The 19735-nt window shown below is 37.9% G+C and overlaps 1 protein-coding gene across 2 annotated transcripts in view; it reads left to right on the top strand.

Moving 5' to 3' along the window:
• The window catches only part of itga11a (integrin, alpha 11a), a 74655-nt gene that overhangs the window by 29560 nt on the left and 25360 nt on the right, over positions 1-19735 (top strand). For both annotated transcript variants that reach the window (XM_078944243.1, XM_004066955.5), the window contains 11 exons: positions 8394-8506; positions 10002-10093; positions 10230-10344; positions 10445-10572; positions 10664-10812; positions 10907-11051; positions 11774-11939; positions 12190-12260; positions 15353-15497; positions 17258-17406; positions 19524-19667. In XM_078944243.1, the coding sequence (XP_078800369.1) occupies positions 8419-8506; positions 10002-10093; positions 10230-10344; positions 10445-10572; positions 10664-10812; positions 10907-11051; positions 11774-11939; positions 12190-12260; positions 15353-15497; positions 17258-17406; positions 19524-19667 (1392 nt within the window). In that variant the 5' untranslated portion in view covers positions 8394-8418. The remainder of the gene's footprint in view (positions 1-8393; positions 8507-10001; positions 10094-10229; positions 10345-10444; positions 10573-10663; positions 10813-10906; positions 11052-11773; positions 11940-12189; positions 12261-15352; positions 15498-17257; positions 17407-19523; positions 19668-19735) is intronic.

The raw sequence follows: 19735 nt of genomic DNA, 5'->3' as shown, positions 1-19735 counted from the left end.
TTCTCTGACCTCTGGCATCAACCAAGGCATTTCTGCCCACAGAACTACTGATCACTGGGAATTTTCTCTTTTTAGGATCACTCTCTGTAAAACCAAGAGATGGTTGTGGGTGCAAATCCCAGTAGATCAACAGTTTCTGAAATCCTCAGAACAACCCGTCTGGCACCAACAAACATGCCACGTTCAAAGTCCCTTCAATCTCCTTTCTTCTCCATTCTTATGGTCTGTCTGAACTGCTGTAGATCAACATGACCATGTCTACATGGTTAAATGGATTGAGTTGCCGCCATGCAGTTGGCTGATAAGAAATATGCTTTAACGAACAGTTGAACAGATGTACCTAATTACATGGCCAGTAAGTGTATATAAAAAGTTACAATTTTTCATATGACTTCTAAGCTATTTCATCTTAGCTATGGCTGGAATCAAGAAAAATCCAGCATACCTTTTAAAGAAAAAGAGTTATACATTTCCTTAACATTCCATGCTGCATAGGTGAAGCTGTAATTGGCTAAAACCTGCACATTTTGCATGCATATATGTAAAATGGAGAAGTCCAGTTTGTTTTGACAGACTGAAAGTCCACAAGTCATGGCCATGATCATAGTCATATGTGATTGTGTTAGTGAAGTGTAACACAAAAGGAAAAGAGACATGACCAAAAGAAAAACCCATGTTATTGTATTATTAGACTTTTAAAAATTAATTTTATAACATTTTTACTAAGGCTGTCAAATTGTTGTGATAGTCACAATTATTAATTACAGACAAACCACCATGTTATTTTTTTTTTATTGTGTTAGTCCCATTTATAGTCTATAGCTACTATTTATTGTGTGAGGGATAATGTCCATCAAGGTGTTTGTTATCAGAAATGAAATGATGACACAGAGAACTGATCTGCTTGGATGGTTGTTTTCATTGATTTCTGATATTGGACACCTCGAAAAGGCATTATCCCACTCATGCCATCGTCACTTAGTAAATAAAAAATATATAAAGGTATTTTTTGTACTTTATTCTTTAATATGTTTTTAAGTTTAAATCATTTAAATACGCAGATAAGCAGTGTGATGCGTTGTCATGGTAACAGCTACCAAGCCTGCACCAACCTTGCTCTGCAGCAGCAGAGGAAAGTTGCATGTATTCTGAACAACATGATAATTAAATAGAGCATCATTTCAGAGGGAAAGTGCACCCTCTACTGATTGTTTTTGTCCAGATGACGAAGCAAAAGTTTAATTCAAAGAAACAAAGTCTAAAGAATTACCCTCCATGCCACTTCCTTGTGCCTCCTCTCCTTCTTATATTCTCTTCTCTCATTCTCTTGGTGGTGTGAAAAAAGCTTGAAATACTGTTATAGCAAAACACTTCATAAAGCTACATTTTTAGCTGTGTTTTGATCTTTTACTGTGCCGCAACATCACACATTTAAATGAAAATACCTCGAAAGGAAGTTTTTCACAGCAATTATAATTAGACTGAAAAAGATTCAGTGGAATAATTATATTTACAGGTCACACTGAAACAAAAATTCATCACACGACAGCACTCATTTTTAAATCAGCAAATGTTTTAGCATAATTTCTGAATGACTGATACTGGGGGAAATATGTAGTAAGTTGTAAGTGACTCTCTATATTCTGTGACAAAGGGTTCTTTCAGGCTACAAGGTGATTGTGTTTTCCCTCTGTGTTGGTTCAAAAACATGTAAATACTTCCTGATGGAAAATTTGTTTCAAATTAAGCTTTGAAACGCATTTCTTGACACGGCAGTTGTACACGAAGTAGCACAAAATAAGGAAAAAAAAACAACAACAAGACCTCACCTATCTCTGTCTTTAAACCAATGAGATTCTCTGACTGTTTCTGTGTTTATTTTTATTGGGGTTTTTTTTCAATTATTATTCCAAGCAGCTGCTTAATGCTAAAGTCTGGCTCAACAGGAAAAGGTCTGATGCATGGGGAAAGTAGGTCACCAGAAAGGAAAGTTCATTTTGTTAAAGTTCTCAGGACTAAATGGAAACTTTGGTAACAAATGATCTATAAATGGTGAGAATAACACACATTTGACAGAAAATAGTCTAAATTAAAATAAACAGCTTTATTTATGGATTTAAAAGGCTGTTGATACCTCTCTCCTGAATCGGTTTTGAACCTTGTAGATGTTGCAGACAGACCTAAATTTTCCATTTGCTTTACTCCTTCAAAGTTACGTGTGGATCACAGAATGGAAACTGTCAGTTCATGAATTTTATGCTGCGATGGCTTGGCTGCCCACACAGACGGATCTTTTCTTTCTCTGTATGCGGCAAAATAAAGAATCTGTTATACTGTAAAGTTGAAAGGCTTTGTCATTCATTTGTTTAAATCTGCTGACTTTTATCTGAGATCTTACTCAGAAAAAAGGTGAAAAGAAGATGAACCTTCACTTTGCGTGTTTGATGCTTTGCCTTTAGGTTTGCTGATGCTCCCCAATGATTCGCTTCAAACGTTCTAACCTCTCTGTTTTCTCTTTTTCATCTGAATTTTAGTGATACAGGTACTCACTTTTTCCAAGTGAGATTTTCTATTTTTGTTGGATTTTAAAGATTGTTCAAGTTGGAGCTGGATTGCATCAAATTGCTGACTCTCTTCATAACTAAGAACTATAGACTTTTCCGAACTTATAGGAGAGGACCAAATCAAATAAAATAGAAACCTTTTTTGATTTATTCTTCGCCTTTAGTTTTTTCACAAGTTTCTGTACATCGAATGATTTAGACCACAGCTTTTCAAACATAAATTTTAAAACCACTCGCGAAAAATGCAAAAAAAAAAAAAAAAGGCATATTTATATTATTATAAATAATATGTCCTCAAAAACTACTAAGTTCAGAAATGACTACAATTCCAGGAATGTGTTATTTCCTCACATTTTCCGAATATCATGGTAAAAAACTCCACCACTCTCCGTGGGGAGCTTAGAAAAAGTCATATAACCCTAAACTTGCATAGGGCTGGGGGTCTTAAAAGCTGACAGGATGCACGACCCCGCATACTTTAGTCATACTCCATAAAAATCTTTCTCTCACTATTCCACAGTTTATTTTTCAAGAGTTGAACCAGGTCACCTCAGAGGAGACTTGAACTTTCACTTATTAGCACATTGAATCATTGCTCACCATCATAAACCACAGGGACTCCAATTAGAAGTTTGGCCTTTATGATTAGTAGTTTCAACTGTCCCAAGAATAGTAGAGCATTAAAAAAAACTATTCTCAATTTCATTTAAAACTTAAATTTTTTCCTGATTGTGTTAGTGCTACGTTCACTCTCAATACGCTTCTGCGAGCTAACTTTGATACAAATGATAGAAAAGAAGTTAAAATAAAACCATTAAAAATTCCCCAACTTGATTCTTAAGTTATTTTTACCTTTAGCGCATAGCATTTGGATGTAAAGTAATACTTTGCTAGTTGTGGCATTTGTTGATCTCGTTGGGGTTTTCAATGGTGGGTAATAATAAGTTACAATTACTCACATACATTTAATTGAGAACGTTTTTGCAAAAAGTTAACTCCATAAAGTGGTTTCACAGCATCATACTATTTTCTTTTACTTACGTAGATTGAAACCGCTAAACCTGTACTCCTAATCAACTACAATCGATTGTAGTAACTTAGTTACTAATTGTTTTTTTTTTAGTAAAATTTGTTTACTTTATTTTAGGGATGTATTATTGAAAAAAAGGGGACACTGACGATTTTTGACAGTTAATCTGGCCAAAACAGTTTAGCTTAGACAATAAAAACACAATGTGGCTCCAATCAAAGGGCTGTTTGCTAACCCAGCAGTGATGCACGGTGACATTAAAACAAGTACGGTACTTATTAAACGCTTTAGATTCATCATAATTTGGAAAAAAGGAAGGATCAGATAATAAAATCTTTAATAAAAGAAAGAAAAAGTTAAAACATTGGATATTTATTATTGGTCTTTGCTCAATCAATACAGTAGATTGAAACAAAAATTCAAATTTTTATTCCAACATTGGAAAATCCTAAAATCATACATTAATAAAAAAAAGAAAAATATTTACTCTTTAATTTAATCAGTTCCATTTTAACTTTTAACTCAAGTAATTACTGGGATGCCTACTTTGTATTTCTATTTGAATAAGATTATTTTAAAATAAAGATACTCATACTTGAGCACAGATTTTCGATACCTTACCTGCCTCTGGTATTGTTTTTTTTTATGTGCTTGGGTGAGTCAAGACACTTCCTTCTTTTTTTTTTCCACGCAAGACATTTTACTCCCTTCCTCATGTTATTGGTACATATGTGATTGTAAATGGTAAATGGTGCATACTTGTTTACCTTTCTCGAAGGCCCAAAGCGCTTCCCAGTTACAGTCCCATTCACACACTGATGACGGCTCCGCTGCCGAACACTGGCGACAACCCTCCACCAGAGGCAAGGTGGGGTTCAGTGTCTTGCCCAGGGACAATTCAACACATGGGTGGGTAGGGCGGGAATTGAACCTGTAATCTTCGATCAGAGGTCGACTGCCCTACCAGTGCACCACGGCTGTTGTAACATAGTTTTTTTCTTCATAATGCTCACAACCAACATTGTCTCTACGGGATCACAGTTGATGTGATCGTGTTAAAAAGAAGGTATCCCGTTCATGTAGACATAAGCATAAGCATGAGCCAGCACAACATCGGAGTAGCACACTTGTGCTTGGGCAGAAATGTGGTTTCACAGCATAGTCCTCTCTTTTTTTTCCAAAAATCTGAACATTACCACATTAATGACTGTCTGGTTTTGTGCACGGCACTTCCTCTAAACCCCAAAAGTTTGTAATCCCTGGTAACCATGGTAGGAAATGTTATGCTTTCCTAGTAGGTAAAGAAAGAATGTCAGTGTTATTGTAATTCCTGCATTGATGATGTACACAAGCCATAGCAACTGACCCCAATGAGCTGCAGAGCCTCATTATTTGAACAGCTTTCATAGAAATCATGGCATCCAAAGACAGCAATGCTTAGCCAACCTAACAACAGTTTCTTTTCATCTAAGTACATGTGTCCTGACATGAACTTGAGCTGCAGTTTCTCTTCTTGCCCACAGAGACAGCAACAACTGAAATAATATTCTTGATAAAATTGCAATAGAAGTAAGCACTGCAGGAGCCACTAGAGTCTGTGAGCCTTTAAGCATTGGCTTCAGGACCAATAACATTAGAGCTAACTCCCATATGAGCTAGTCTTTTAGGTGCAGGGATAATCTGTTTCTCCTTCCTAAATGTATTACTTATTCCTTAAATGTATTACTTTTCACTAGAAAAAAGTGAAAAATGTTACATCTGCTTTTATGATGCTCATGGGGATAAACAATTGCGCAGCAATATCCATATGCAGTATTGATTCCAAAGTGAGTGAATCTTTCTTTTATGTAAAAGCCATTTTTGAACTTCAATCAAAGCAGAGAATACAGGAAACCCCACCAATCAATGAAAATTATAAAGCTACCCTAACAGCTTCATTTAGACCATGCAGCTGCAGGGCTGAATGCAGGTTAACCCTTGTGCTGTCTTAGATGACCCCACCCTTGCATTGAAGTGTCCTCCCTACCATGACAAAGGTGGATAAAGGTGGAAAGATTTCATGTAATCCATGGACACCAGTGAGGTTCACAAATCATTGAAGGAAAAAGGTTCAGAGCACTGTCTAGTGGGTCTAGGTGACCCAACTCTCAATGGTAATGTGCCTAGGATAGCACAAAGGTTAAAGTGAGTTCCCAGTTGGTCCGCCTACTATCGTTATGTTTTTTGATTGAATTTGCACTTCAGGGGTTTTCCATCATAGCTCTGTGGTATGTTTTTTGTGAACGAAATCACTTATGGACCCTTTTATGTTGTTTATTGGATCTTCTGGATTGATGGAGTGCTTTTTTTGTGGCATTTAGACTTAGTTTTCTAATTTCTTCTAAGTGACCCAATTTCCTCTACTTTTATTTCTTTGCATTTACTCCATTCTACAGATAAATTCTGATAGAAACTCATCTGTTTCATGTTAATTATTACTTATGCTGCAGACTTTCTGCTTTTCTGTTCAGATCCTGATTCCACCACAACTGTTTTCCTGGGATTCTCTGCATTCATGGTTTTGTTCTTGCTCCATAGAGAGGTTTTTACTTCTTCTTCTTCTTCATCATCCATCTTCCGGTAACTTTTTCCTGCTTTTGAGTTGTCACTTAACCACACAGCTTAGAGCTGGGTGTGTCCGTTACAGAGATGTTCCTTTAAACTCCTCCTCTGAAGTATTTTCAGTTCTTTACTGATATATTTTTACAAGTCCAACTTAACAAACAGTACTAAAAACAAATGGGGGAAAAAAACACAAGTTATCCTACAAAAAAAAGTTTGTTCAAATGTTTTGGGTGCTTGATGATTTCATTTTCAAATAGAGCTTACCAGTAAAGCAGAGTCTTGGTAATTGTAAGGCTTTGACCTTGCAGTGAACGAGCCACAGTCTGTTTTAGCTATATAGTGGTGTCGAGTGTCTTTCCTTTGGGACACCACTAAACTGGGAGTTCCTTGCAGGCTCCTTACCCTTTGATTTTAGCTTATAGCTCACTGTTGCTTAAATCCATGACTGATCAATTGGATTTACCAGAGCTTTCGCAGAAACATTATAGGCACATTAGTTTACTCATCACTACAGTTTGTTACAAAAATTTCAATAAGGAGATGTCTCAGAGGAATAAGAGCAAGATCAATGTGAACATTGGGATGATGTAATTTACATATATTTCAACAACAATAGTCTTTTAGTACTTTGAAATGCTGCTGACAGGCTGGGATCATGTGCAGATCAGAACCTTGGTGAGAATACCCTGAGTCCAGACGTGGATGGTGACCATGGAACTGATTATGTATCCCAGGAGGCAGAAAGCAGTGGAGGATAGGGTGGAGGATGGTTTGAAGAAGGCCTGGAACGTGGAGACACAAACAGTGGGGAAATTTAAAGAAAAATACAGGCAGTCAGTAGATGTTGAATGCATGATACCATGAAAGTGAAAGCAACTGCAGCCTAAGGCGCAATGAGGAGGAAATCAACTTCTTTATCAAAATTACACCAACGTACTATGTTGGGATGTCTTTGTGTTGTTTCTGAATTTCGTGTACAGTTTCATCTTTTTTTCTTGGTTTTCAATGGAACAATGTGAGGCAGGAGTGTACGCGCGTTTCAGGCTGTCACGTTTGAAACTCTTGCGTTCAAAGGTAGTTATGCACATTTTTAAGAATGTTTTGGGGATCTACGAACGAAACGCCCGGCCATTGAGCATGCGTTGAAAGTTAAATCAGGTTGAACTTTGACCAATCAGGGACAAGGATTTAGTAGTAAAGAATGGTTGGCGTCCCTTTTTCATTTGCGGAAGTGTCAACCATTTCAAAATTGATCATGAAAGAGATTTAATAATTGCTGATTTTGTTCAGCTGGAATTCTATGACACTAAGTCTTTCATATATCGGAATGGAGCTGTAAAAGAAAAAGTCTGAAGCAAGAGTTGCGAGATTTACACCACTTCGACATTTTGCACTCCTCTTCCAACTGTAAATGGCGGACATGCGCAAGTAAACAGTAGAAAAACAAAAGAAAAAGACGTCTCTCCCTGCTTCCCTACATTTGTCTCCAAAACATTGAATGTGAGCTTTCTGTCTGATTGATTCATTCCTGATTCTATACATCATCATCACTCCCAAATACAGTATAACCATAACTACTTCATCCTTGTCTTCTATCTTTTTCTATCCCAACACTGTGCAACAGTCATCTCATCTATAGATTTATTGGACAAATCTCTTGTCTGTCATTTGATTTACCTTCAGGTTGAGATAACCTAATAAAAAGGATTTAAAAGTTTTAACAAATATGAATCATTGGGGCTAAAGCAAAACAGGTTGATTTAAGAAAGTTCTGGGTGAAAGTTGGTGGATGTTTTGATTATTTCTGCTTGTTTATGTTTTAAGCTGTTGGATGAGTTTGAGATGGATATAAAAATATAAATCAGTGATGGGTTTTTTCTGTCTTTTCCAATGTAAAATAATGAACACAAAAAGTTATGAAGCACTATAACAAAAATGAGATCAGAAGTCTCAATGTAATGGCAATTAAATAAAATGCATCTATCTAGAAGGGTTTTGGATGTTTTTATACTTAATTCATGATTTTTTTTTCCAGGAGTTATAATAATTACAGTTCTGGTCATAATACTTACAGGAAGTCAACATTCAAATATATGTTTGGACAGCATTGAAGAAGTACATGTTCTCAATTTTAAGGGACTTTAAAGAATATCTTAAGGTAAAGTTCATATGATTTAACAACTGTTTCTTTTCAGGTTGCTAGTTGGTGCTCCCTATGAAATGAATGGACCTTACCAGACTGGGGACATTTATAAATGTTCACTGAGCAAAGGGACCAATGGCAATGGTTGCTCAAAGCTCAATTTAGGTATGTTATTACCATTGATTGTAGATGCAAACTGAACTGAGTGACCCCTCCCCCCTGGTGTTCCAAATAGGAAGTTTCTGCTGGTACCAAGAGGCCACAATCCCACAGACTTCTATTGAGAAACAAACAGCTATTATTCAGTCATTCTATTTGTCAGAATAACTATTCAAGCTCTACTACCTTTTCTAAGATGATCTTGCTCATTCTATTTTTCTTCCTGAGATTGTTTCTGTTGTGCAAGTTATTCCTGTTATAAACTGGCCAATCAGATGCCTCAGTAAGAGTATGTGATGCCTGCTGGCCACCCACCTTGACCATTTGAAACATTTGATTGACAGATTCTCCAGAGTTCGCTAGGTGGTCTCAGGTCGAGCGTTCGAAACATTTGATTGGCAGAGTTTGTGTAACCCGCTTTCAGTGGTGGGGGTGTGGACTTCTGTCAAACTCACTCCTGATTGGCGATAGTGGTTGCCAAAGAAACATTGACTCAGACCAACTCGAACAAATCTCCACTTAATGACGTCATCTGATTCCAACATGGGGCCATCTGTATTGTGAAAAAATAGCAACCGATTGACTTCATTTTGTTGGAACTGGAAGCGAGTCATTTTCAATGGATGACGTCTCACTCACTCTGTCCAATTCTTATATGCAGTCAATGGTTATTACTGAACACCATACAGTTATCAACACAACAGTGTAATACAATGAACAAAGCAACAAGAACAGATAGTTAAACAAGGTAAAGTTTGATCTGAAAATTCGAGTCAAATATCATAAGAGATGACAATTGGCTTGTTTGCAATATAGCTTCTTGGAAAAGATGTCATATAGAGACAGATATTATAGAAGGTTGCCTGTTTCACAAAATATTTTTAAAGTTATTTGAATATTATCATACAAGCACCAAACTTTATATTTTACACATTATCAATGTTTTAAAAAAAAACTGGAAGCTATGAAATGCAGTGTTTAGTATCTTTACTCCCAATAAAGCCGTGGGAGGTCCTTGGTTTTTTGTGCAGTATTTGTTGTTTTTTTTCTTTTTTTCAAAAAAATACTGTCACAATTTATTGTGACATGTGTTGTTCATTTTCAGTCTTAATTACATAATTAAAGGCTTTGTAAGACCCAGTTGATGTATAAAGTCTTAGCTAAAAAAAATTCTACATGGGTAGAATTTTTCATCATTATCATAGCAACATGTGTAAGACAGACGTGTGGGTCCCATACCGATCATTCCACATTCTCTCAAAGGTTTATGTACATTTCCATCATTGTGTGTTTTGCCACACAGTTACCTCATACGGGTTGCACGTGTTGAGTTGGTTAGCCACGGTAAACATTCAGATGTGAGGATGTGGACACTGCTTTAATTGGGCAGAGAGCAATAACAAGCGCAGATGGCAGCAGCTGTGTTTGGGGTCGAGGGAATTGTGCACTTGTGATGATGTGCGTCGAAAGAGCCTCTGATTGAAATTAATTTTCCCTCAAGGAAGGATATCTTTGACCAACGTGTCGGAGCGAAAGGAGAAGATGAGGCTGGGAATGACTTTAACATCTAATCCGAAAGACAACAGCTTTGTGGTAAGAATGCCTTTCAGGGACACCTTTCATGATAACACTCTGTTTCTGTCAACGTCTGGGTGAAACGTGGTCAAAAAAAGGGACAGTTCCAGAATCTTGGATGTTGTTTGCTTAAGATGTTCCTCTTGTATTCCAGGCCTGTGGGCCCTTGTGGTCCTATGAATGTGGCAACTCGTACTACAGTACTGGGATTTGCTCCAGAGTTAATGAAAGTTTTAAGTTCTCTAGAACCATTGCCCCAGCCTTTCAGAGTAAGCTTCTAAATATAATCTGTTAATTTAAAAAATTGTTCTAGATAATAGAGTTACTATAAGAAAACTTTTGTCTCCCTTTCTCTGACAAAATATTAAGGATGTGAAACCTACATGGACATAGTAATAGTCCTTGATGGCTCAAACTCCATCTACCCATGGTATGAAGTACAAGCTTTTCTTATCAACATTCTGCAGAAGTTTCATGTCGGACCAGGTCAAATACAGGTGTGTTTAATATCAAATAAATCAAAGGAGAAGATGGAATGCACTGATAGTTTCTCTCTTCATCATTCCCTCCTTTTTCTCATCCATCCAGGTTGGCGTTGTCCAATATGGTGAAAAAGTCGTCCACGAATTCAAACTTAGTGACTACAAATCAGTGGAGGAGGTGGTGAAAAGGGCACGCAGCATCAACCAGCGGGGTGGAGAGGAGACCAACACAGCCCTTGGCATCAACACAGCACGGTACATTGTCTGTGCATACTGATGAGCAGCATTACCTCACACAGGCTTGCTTCAGCGGACTATTCATTGAATATACAAATACACATTCTTGCAGCTCGGAAGCTTTCAAACAGGGAGGCCGACGTGGTGCCAAAAAAGTTATGATTGTTATAACTGATGGAGAGTCACATGATAGTGCCGACCTCAAGCAAGCCATTGAGGACAGTGAGAAGGATGACATCACCCGTTATGCCATTGCTGTGAGTTTGAAAGTCAACAAAATATATACAATTTTGATTTTTCAACTTCGAGTTATAACTTGGTTTGCATGTGAATTGTACATACTTTATAAAGTTGTAAAACATTGTGAAACATAAAAATCCACTCCAATGACAATTCTGTTTTTTTGGTCTTTTTAACATGTTCTAGTGGCATTTTTCTCATGATGGAGGTCATATATAAAGAAAATTGAGCTCAAATTGCATTTCTGAGAATTTTTTTTTTTTATTGAAATCCTGAATCAGGAGCAGAAAACAAAATGTCATCGAAAAAAGATTGTAGTTGTGATGTAGGTGCCACAGTCAGAGGATCACAAGCTCCCTGCTACTCTCCATTCTGATGCATTTTTATAATAGATCAAAAGAAGATTGGGACTTTAATGATGTGATGGCATTATATTAAAGCTATTCTTTAAGAGTTTCAATAAAAATCAAAGTAAAAAACGTACAAAGTTGATGGAAATCATCACCATCTGTGAAGCCGATATTTTCTAGACAGCATAACTCTTTGGTTTGTAACAGTCAAGTTCATGGCAGTCCTGGGTAAAGAGTGAAGTCATTTTGTAGAAAATCAAATGGAATTGGTGACAGCACGGACGTGTTTACAGGAAAGAAACACCATTTTAATGCTGTTATATTTAACTGTTTGAAAAACACTTGTAGAAATTTTCCGAGAACTAAATGCACACATTGACACTTTCCAGGTGCTTGGCTACTACAACCGCAGAGGAATCAATCCAGAAGCTTTCCTCAGTGAAATCAAATACATAGCCAGCGACCCGGATGACAAACACTTCTTTAACGTGACTGATGAGTCGGCGCTGAAGGACATTGTGGATGCACTGGGAGAACGGATCTTCAGCTTAGAAGGTTGGGCAAGATTTTTCCTAACTTAAATTTATCTGATCTACAAAGAATGATAGAGAAGTTTAGACCTTAAAAATTCAGTTTTATCCATTTTTTAGACATTTAAATTTGTCAAAATAAGAATATTAGTGCCCTACAACCTCACTGATTGCACATTGCACAATCATGTAATCTTTATAAGTCAGATGTTGCTGCCAGAAAATGAAGTTTCTCTGCATTTTCTTTGAACTCTTAAATGGACTTGTTTACATAGGGACCAGCAAGAATGGGACAGCATTTGGCCTCCAGATGTCTCAAGCAGGGTTTTCCGCTCACAGTGTTGAGGTGAGTCTGCCTGGCCCCTGATGAGGGAAAACGACACACATTGGCTTAATTTCTGGAGCATCGTAACTCTTCCTAACACCCTCACCCCCTCCTGAGGTGTGAGCTCTACACCTCATGAGGTTTGAACCATACAGTTTTAAGAGTCCCTGACAGACAGACATGAGTTCTCCTACCTCAACTGTGCAGTGATGATCAGACACTGGTGCCCTCAGGAAACATATTAGTCAAGGGCCAACCTGGGTCACTGCAGTTCTGCATCTGAATTATATGTTTTATCTTGTACTTACTTGAAGTTTTTGCTTGCCTCTTGCAGGAGATAGCTGCTCATGTACTGACTTTCAGAGTGACACAGCTGGAAGGAAAAGATAAGCTTTATCCCCTTAACTCTACAGGGTCTTTAAGCCAAGAAATGAAGTCAAATCCTGCTTTTTTTTGCTTTTTTTAAAGTTGCTGATACAACTGCTCTGATTTTTTTTACGTTTTTCATCATAAAAAATGTATTCGGGTCATAGGGAAAACAAATTTATAGGGGCTTTGTAACAAAGTGGCAGGAATGCCTGGAAATTACGTCCACCAAGTCAGATTCCAGAGATGCTTAACAATGCCAGCCTAATTGTTGAGTTTGATAATGTTTTGGAAAGAATGCTGGTCTTTTAAAGTTACAAAGCAGTCCTCGGGGCCCAGATGTTTTTTACTAAGTGTGATTAGTGCCAACTTTGAAGGAGGCTTATGTCATATACTTTGCAGATGTCTCTTGCATATGCGTACGCTGCAGTTTTCTTTGTCTCCAAACATTGATTCAATATTTTATACCTGTTTCATCCTGACTTCACCTCAAATATGTTGCCTGTCCATCAAACACAAAGATAAACAGTTTGTATTTGAAGTTGCATGCATTCAAACTATTAAACAAATACCCCAGGAAGGCTGTGCAGGGACTGAGCAAGGGGGAGGCAAGGTCCGGTGAAGGTTTGTGTGCCTCTGCTGAGGCACAACAATGAGAACCAATCTTCAGCAGTTTTCTTTTTGTAAAAAATTCTTAAAGGTTTTTTCATGCAACTGCTGGGATTCTTCAGAGAGACAAAGATAATGTCAAATGTCAGTTTTCAAATATCCATCCATTCATCCCCTTTTGGGTCACAGGGTTGCTGGAGCCAATCTAGCTACTGTCTGTCAATTTGGGATCTGTTTCCTCCCCAAAAAATAACTTAAATCATTTATGCAATACTTTTTGTGGGTGGATATAGACTGAAGTGTGAATTATCTCTGCTCTGATTCATTTGAGGATAGAATTGAAGCTCCTTCAGGATATTTATGACTTATCTTCCTACTAAAGCAGGAGCTACGTCCATGCATGTAACTGTGATTTGTGCCGCACCAGTCGATGAGAGAATACTGTTTTGGGGTTTTATCCTTTTACCATGGAGACAATTTTTGGCTGAAACATATAACCACACTGGCATAACGTTGCTGCTACAGAGCGATGTAATGCAGTGGTGGTGAGCACACTATTCCATCTTTCAGTAGGGAATCACAGGTCTTCCAGCTCTCAGTTAATGCCCTGGAAAATGTGTTGTCGGCAGGATTGTGTGGTGCACAGAAAACTCTGAAAAGAGCAGACTCAGAATCAGCCATGCAGAACATTACATTAAAATGCCCAATTTTAGTATTAGCACAACTTCATTTTATAGTAAAATATCAAGATCAACATAAAAAAATATCAAAGGAAATGCAGTTGGTGATTTTATTGTTTTGTTTTTGAATACATTATGCATTCTAAAAATGAAGAAATAAAAGAATACTTTCTAAGAGTTTGAAATTTGTTTTAATTAGATGAGCTGAAAGAGCTTTGTTAAAATCTTGAGGTTGAGTAATTGTCTTTTTTATTTATTTATTTATTTTACAATGGTTGACATTGTTAAAGATTGTCTCCATTCCCCAAAAATCCTCTGAAATATAAAATTTGACCCATGCAGGTCCCATAACACACATTATATTAGCTTGCAGTTTTTAGATAGTTTTACAGCAAATGGAAAATCCTAGCATTTGTAAAGGAAACACTTTAAGTTAATTCAATTCAGTAGTCCAACTTGTGATACTGTCTAGTTGTCAGGAACTGGTGGAGTGGAAGGCAGCATGGAGGTGCACTGGTTAGGGCTCTTGCCTGGTTTAAATCTCAGCTGGGACCGTTCTGTGTGGAGATTTTCTCTGGGCACTCCGGCTTCCTCCCACAGTCCAAAAACATGCTTCTTAGGTTAATTGGTTACTCTAAGTTATTGCCCCTAGGTGTGAGTGTATGGCCCTGCAACAGACTGGCGACCTGTTCAGGGTGTACCCCACTTTCACCCTACAGTAGCAGAGTTGGCTCTAGCAGCCCTGTAACAACAAAATGCAGTGAGTTCTGAAAATGGATGGATGGATGGATGGATGGATGGATGGATGGATGGATGGATGAATGGATGGATGGAGAAGAAACCAATATCCAGGAGAACAGGGTTGTGTGGCATAAATTAAATTAATAAATAGACTTAAAAAAAGAGTTATGAAACAAAAGGGAAATAAAGAAGTTAGGGACACAGATGACATCGAAGGACTAGAAACCAGACACTTGTTTACTGAAGATAGTTACCTTAATTGAGAACAGCTGTGGATAACTAGAAACTTGAACTTGATGAGTAGGAGTAACATAAAAACATGACAAAAATAGGAAAACATCCTGAAAAAGAAACAAAAGGGCCCAATTCTCATGCTGGAAGAGGCTTCTGAATTTTGAAATAGATGTCAACTTCATTTCACTCACCTTGCTTTGAAACTAGGTACTCTTCAGATTGAAGAAATTTGAATTTTAAATATATGAACTCAGTTTTGAGATTGCTTCTATAAGAGTATATTGTGTTAGTCCTCCCATAAACAACAGCTCTGAAGTATTTTTTATCATTTCACTATGGACGTATTTTTCTAAATCATGTAAAAATGCATTTGTGCTTTCTACAAGAACCTTATAACCATCATGTCTTACTAACATTTGACCAGAACCATGCTAACTGAAGCTATTAAAATAAAACGAAGATACTTTTTGTCTCTGTAAACAGGATGGGACCGTGGTGGGTGCTGTGGGTGCGTATGACTGGAATGGGGCTGTGCTCAAAGAAACGAGACAGGGGAAGGTGGTCCCTCCAAAGTTGTCCTATAGGCAGGAGTTTCCTGAGGAGCTCAAAAACCATGGGGCATACTTGGGTGAGCAACACTAGACAGTAATACCAACAGCCACTAGTGCTTTGTTACTGTTCACATCTTTTTTTTTTGTGTCCCGTGGAGGCTTATATGGTCGTCCTTGTAAAAGTAAAGACGTGTGGTTTAGCACCAGTTATCCCAGCAGCAGCCCGTCTCCATAAAATGCTCCCATGGCTTGAATGCTTCCCATCATAGTCACCCTCCTCTCATTTCACCTTCACAGAGCTCTGCTTTTATAATCACTGAACGGATTGGCTGTGAATGGAATTCAATCCAGTCTATAAAAAGTAAAAGATGAAGATAAAAAAATATTTTCCTGGCAGAGAAAATTGAGAAAATTGGATATCGTTGGAAGAGGAATATCATCACAAGAGAGGAAAAAGCGAAGTAAACAAAGAAATAAAAATATCAATTTCTGCAAGAGTGAATTCATCTCAGAATTATTATGAGTCATCACAAAAAAAAATCGTCCCTACATTCAAAATAAATTCTGGCCTGGCACAACAAGCCTTTAACTAACAATGGAGCAGCTGTGTTTTCGATAATCTACTTTCTGTCCCTCTAAATAAGCCAGTATTAGGTTTGTGTAAACTGTTAAAAATTGCCAGAATCACAAGAAATCATCTCTATGGAGAGATACATTAGAATTGTATTGAAGAAGACCAGTTGATGTAGTTTTAAGTCAACCTTATTTTAATTATAAATATGGATTTACCATCCATCCATCCATCCATCTTCCTCCGCTTATCCGGGACCGGGTCGCGGGGGCAGCAGACTGAGCAGAGATGCCCAGACTTCCCTCACCCCAGCCACTTCCTCCAGCTCCTCTGGGGGGACCCCGAGACGTTCCCAGGCCAGCCGAGAGACGTAGTCTCTCCAGCGTGTCCTGGGTCTTCCCCGGGGCCTCCACCCAGTGGGACATGCCCGGAACACCTCTCCAGGGAGGCGTCAGGAATATGGATTTACATCACTAATAATTTTGAAGCAGGTTCTGGCCCAGTCCCTCTACTCTGATTGGTAACATGACTGCAGTAGATCCTTTAAAACAGTGGTCCCCAACCTTTTTCAGGTCACAGACCGCTTTAATGTCAAATAATATTTTCACGGACCTGCTGAAGTAGGCGTCTATCCTTGTATTTATTTATTCATTTAAGCCTGAAGTTTACCTTAACTTTTACCTCCATCCTGTGTAAATTATCTGCAGCGGGTTTAAACTTTAATTGAACTCTAGATTTTGTCTAGGGACCATTAAAAAATGTTATAGCAGCCTTCAACCTCATCAGAAACCCCTCACTAAAACAGGTAGTTTTTAAATGTGAAATGCGAAATCAAAGGCTCATCTTTTGTTTCCTCGCTGACTTTTTTTCTACTAAAAGACACTTTTCAAATATGTTTTTTTGTTTGTTTGTTAATTTTGTCAGCTTGAAGGTTTTAATTTAGCAGTCGGCGTAACAGCTTAAAGAAAGTAGCAGATGGATTTAAGACAAGATAGAAATTTGATCAGGATATCTTCAGAGACAACATCAGGTAACGGGTGCAAGCAAGTCAGGCTGAAAAACGTTGTAAATGTGGAAGCGTTGTGTTTTTTCCATTTACATAACATGGTATGATCCAACCTTTAACGATAAATTTTGAAATGTTTTATTTTGATACGATTTCATACAAGTCATAAGGAAATCCTTATGAGTAACAAAACATGTTTCTCACCAAACTTGTGATAAAGATGTGAACAAATTCTGAACGTGTTTTTACATGTTTTACAGGTTATACCGTAACGTCTGTGATGTCAGCCAGAAATGGTCGTCTGCTCGTAGCAGGAGCTCCACGATTTAATCACACCGGCAAAGTTATTATCTTCACTTTGAAGAATTCCGGCAACCTCACCATCCTGCATTCTCTTAATGGCCATCAGGTATAGCTTTAGCTCTGACATGGAAACATGTTCTTTTCCACAAGGGTGAAACCTGCATGTCGCCTGCGTGCAGGAATGTGTTCATTAAGAAGCCACAGTGTTTATGTCACACCCTGAGGGTATCAAAGTTTGTTAGGGTCAAACTCTGGATGTTTAGGATGTAACGGAGACAGTCATTTGGTAGCAAAATTCCAAAAGGGACGGAAGATTAAACACTTTTTTAATTCAAAAATTAAATTAATTTACTAGACAAACTGTCTTCAGCAGGCTGACTTCTTTCTGGAGTCAATCAGTCTTTAATGCTTCAGGAGCTTAATGCTATGATTTATGTTTTCACGTGTAAATTGTTGACTAGTCTGTGCAAATCTTTCAGCTGGAAAACTCATTTTTGCATCAGCACCTTCTGCAAAAGGAAAAACAGTTATTGATGTGTTCCTAAAAATATTTGTTTTTTGAAAAAAATCATCTTTTTGTTGGCCAAAGTGTATTTTTGGGTATTTAACTTAGCAAACTAACTAAATTGATTCATGTTTTGCAATTAGAAAACACTGATATGCTAAAGGACTTTTATTTTGAAATCGAAACTTTAGGATGACTGGGCCTCACTACTGAAGTCAAATGGATAAATGCATTCCAAGATGCATGGAAGACAGCAGGTCAAAAATGTACTCCTTTCACATTAATTAAAAAGGTTTTCTGTTAATTATGATCAATAATTTTTAGTGACCAACAAACAAGTTTCTGCAGTTAAATTTTGCTATTTTGACTCAACAAAATATACAAACGATCAAGATGGTTGTGGCTCTGAATGTTGATGACAGCTGCTCTCATGCCTGGCAGCTCCTCAGAGACGGCGAGTCTGAAGTGATCTTGCAGCAGCTAACACTGCATGCTGTCAGCAGCAAAATCATTCATACAAGCAGATGTTTTTGCTCATGAAGACACTTTCTGGATCTCACAAAGTCTGAAGGAAAAATGTTTTTTCTTTGATTTTCTTTTATAAGCAGGTGTTTTTATTCTAAGAATAGATAAATAGAGTTCCATTTCCTCAAATGCAGTATTAGTTGATCAAACAACCTATCAGTCAAATAAAGCTATTTACACCGGGTTTATGACACATGTTTAAGAATGCGCTTCACCTGGCTGCTGTTCCCTGGAGGGGAGTGGGAGAAAGGGACACTGCATGAATCGCACTGCACCAAACAGAGACATGGAGGACTGAATGAAAAAAATCCTCAAGAATAGAGGAGAGGAGCAGTAGATGAGAGCAGAGGACAGAACCCCGGTGCACCATACGTTCCCCAGCTTCTGGTTAGGGTTAAGCTTAGGGTTCAGGTCAGGGCTATGGCTTACTAGCCATTACTTGCATAAAAGTGTCTTCAAATTCAGACGGTACTACCGCTTGATGACATCCTCAATAGTCAAAGGTCAACTACATTAACGTGTAGCTGCCAGAGCTAAACACATAATATCCGTTTTATAACTTTAAAAACTCATGCAAATGGGTCTGACACGGATCACCCTGTGGAAGGACACCCAGCCTTAATTCACTACATCTCCTTCCTAAAACAAAACCTTCAGACTACAGCTTCAAATGCCCCTACAGTTGGAGCAATAGGGTGGAGCCAGAGGGGTAGGGAAGTAATTTAAATTCGGCCCTCGTGTTAGATATTTTGACCAGACACAAACCACAAATATTAATTTCTTCTCCATGATACATTTTTTAAACTGTTGGCATGTCCATGAATTAAAGGGAAGGCAATCCAAAACCCCAGTCCCTGATTGGTCAAGGTTTGACCTGGTTCAACTTTCATTGTGTATTCAATGGACATGCAGTTTGTACGTGGATATAAAATGAAAATAGTCTTAAAAACATCCGCAGCTATGCGTAAATGCAAAAGTTTTAATCGTGGAAGCCCAAAACGCACATTTACACACGTTTACATAGACATTTCATTGAAAGTGGTTGCTTGAATGCAGATTGCCAAGGGCCGTGTGAATGTAGCTTAATTTTTTTTTCTACAACCAAATAACGGAAAGACAAGTGGCCACATAGTGGTCATGATTTCATGCTGCAGTGTGATTTCTTTGTTTTCATTTTTAATGTCATTCTTCAGATCGGATCTTACTACGGTAGCGAGATTGCCCCCATGGATATTGATGGAAACGGCGTAACTGACAACCTTCTGGTGGCAGCTCCAATGTTTTTCAGCGGAGGCCTGGAGAAAGGAAAGGTCTACATTTACAGAATAACAGAGCTGGTAGGTAGAAACTCTGAAAATACGCAGATGCCTTCAAACGTTCCGGTTTGAACCTGACAACTCATTTT

This window comes from Oryzias latipes, chromosome 3 (assembly GCF_053564925.1).
Source record: "Oryzias latipes strain Hd-rR chromosome 3, Olatipes_Hd-rR_3.1".
Taxonomy (NCBI): Eukaryota; Metazoa; Chordata; class Actinopteri; order Beloniformes; family Adrianichthyidae; genus Oryzias; species Oryzias latipes.
The sequence above is the reverse complement of the archived record's forward strand: the minus strand, read 5'-3'. Positions and strand labels throughout refer to the sequence as shown.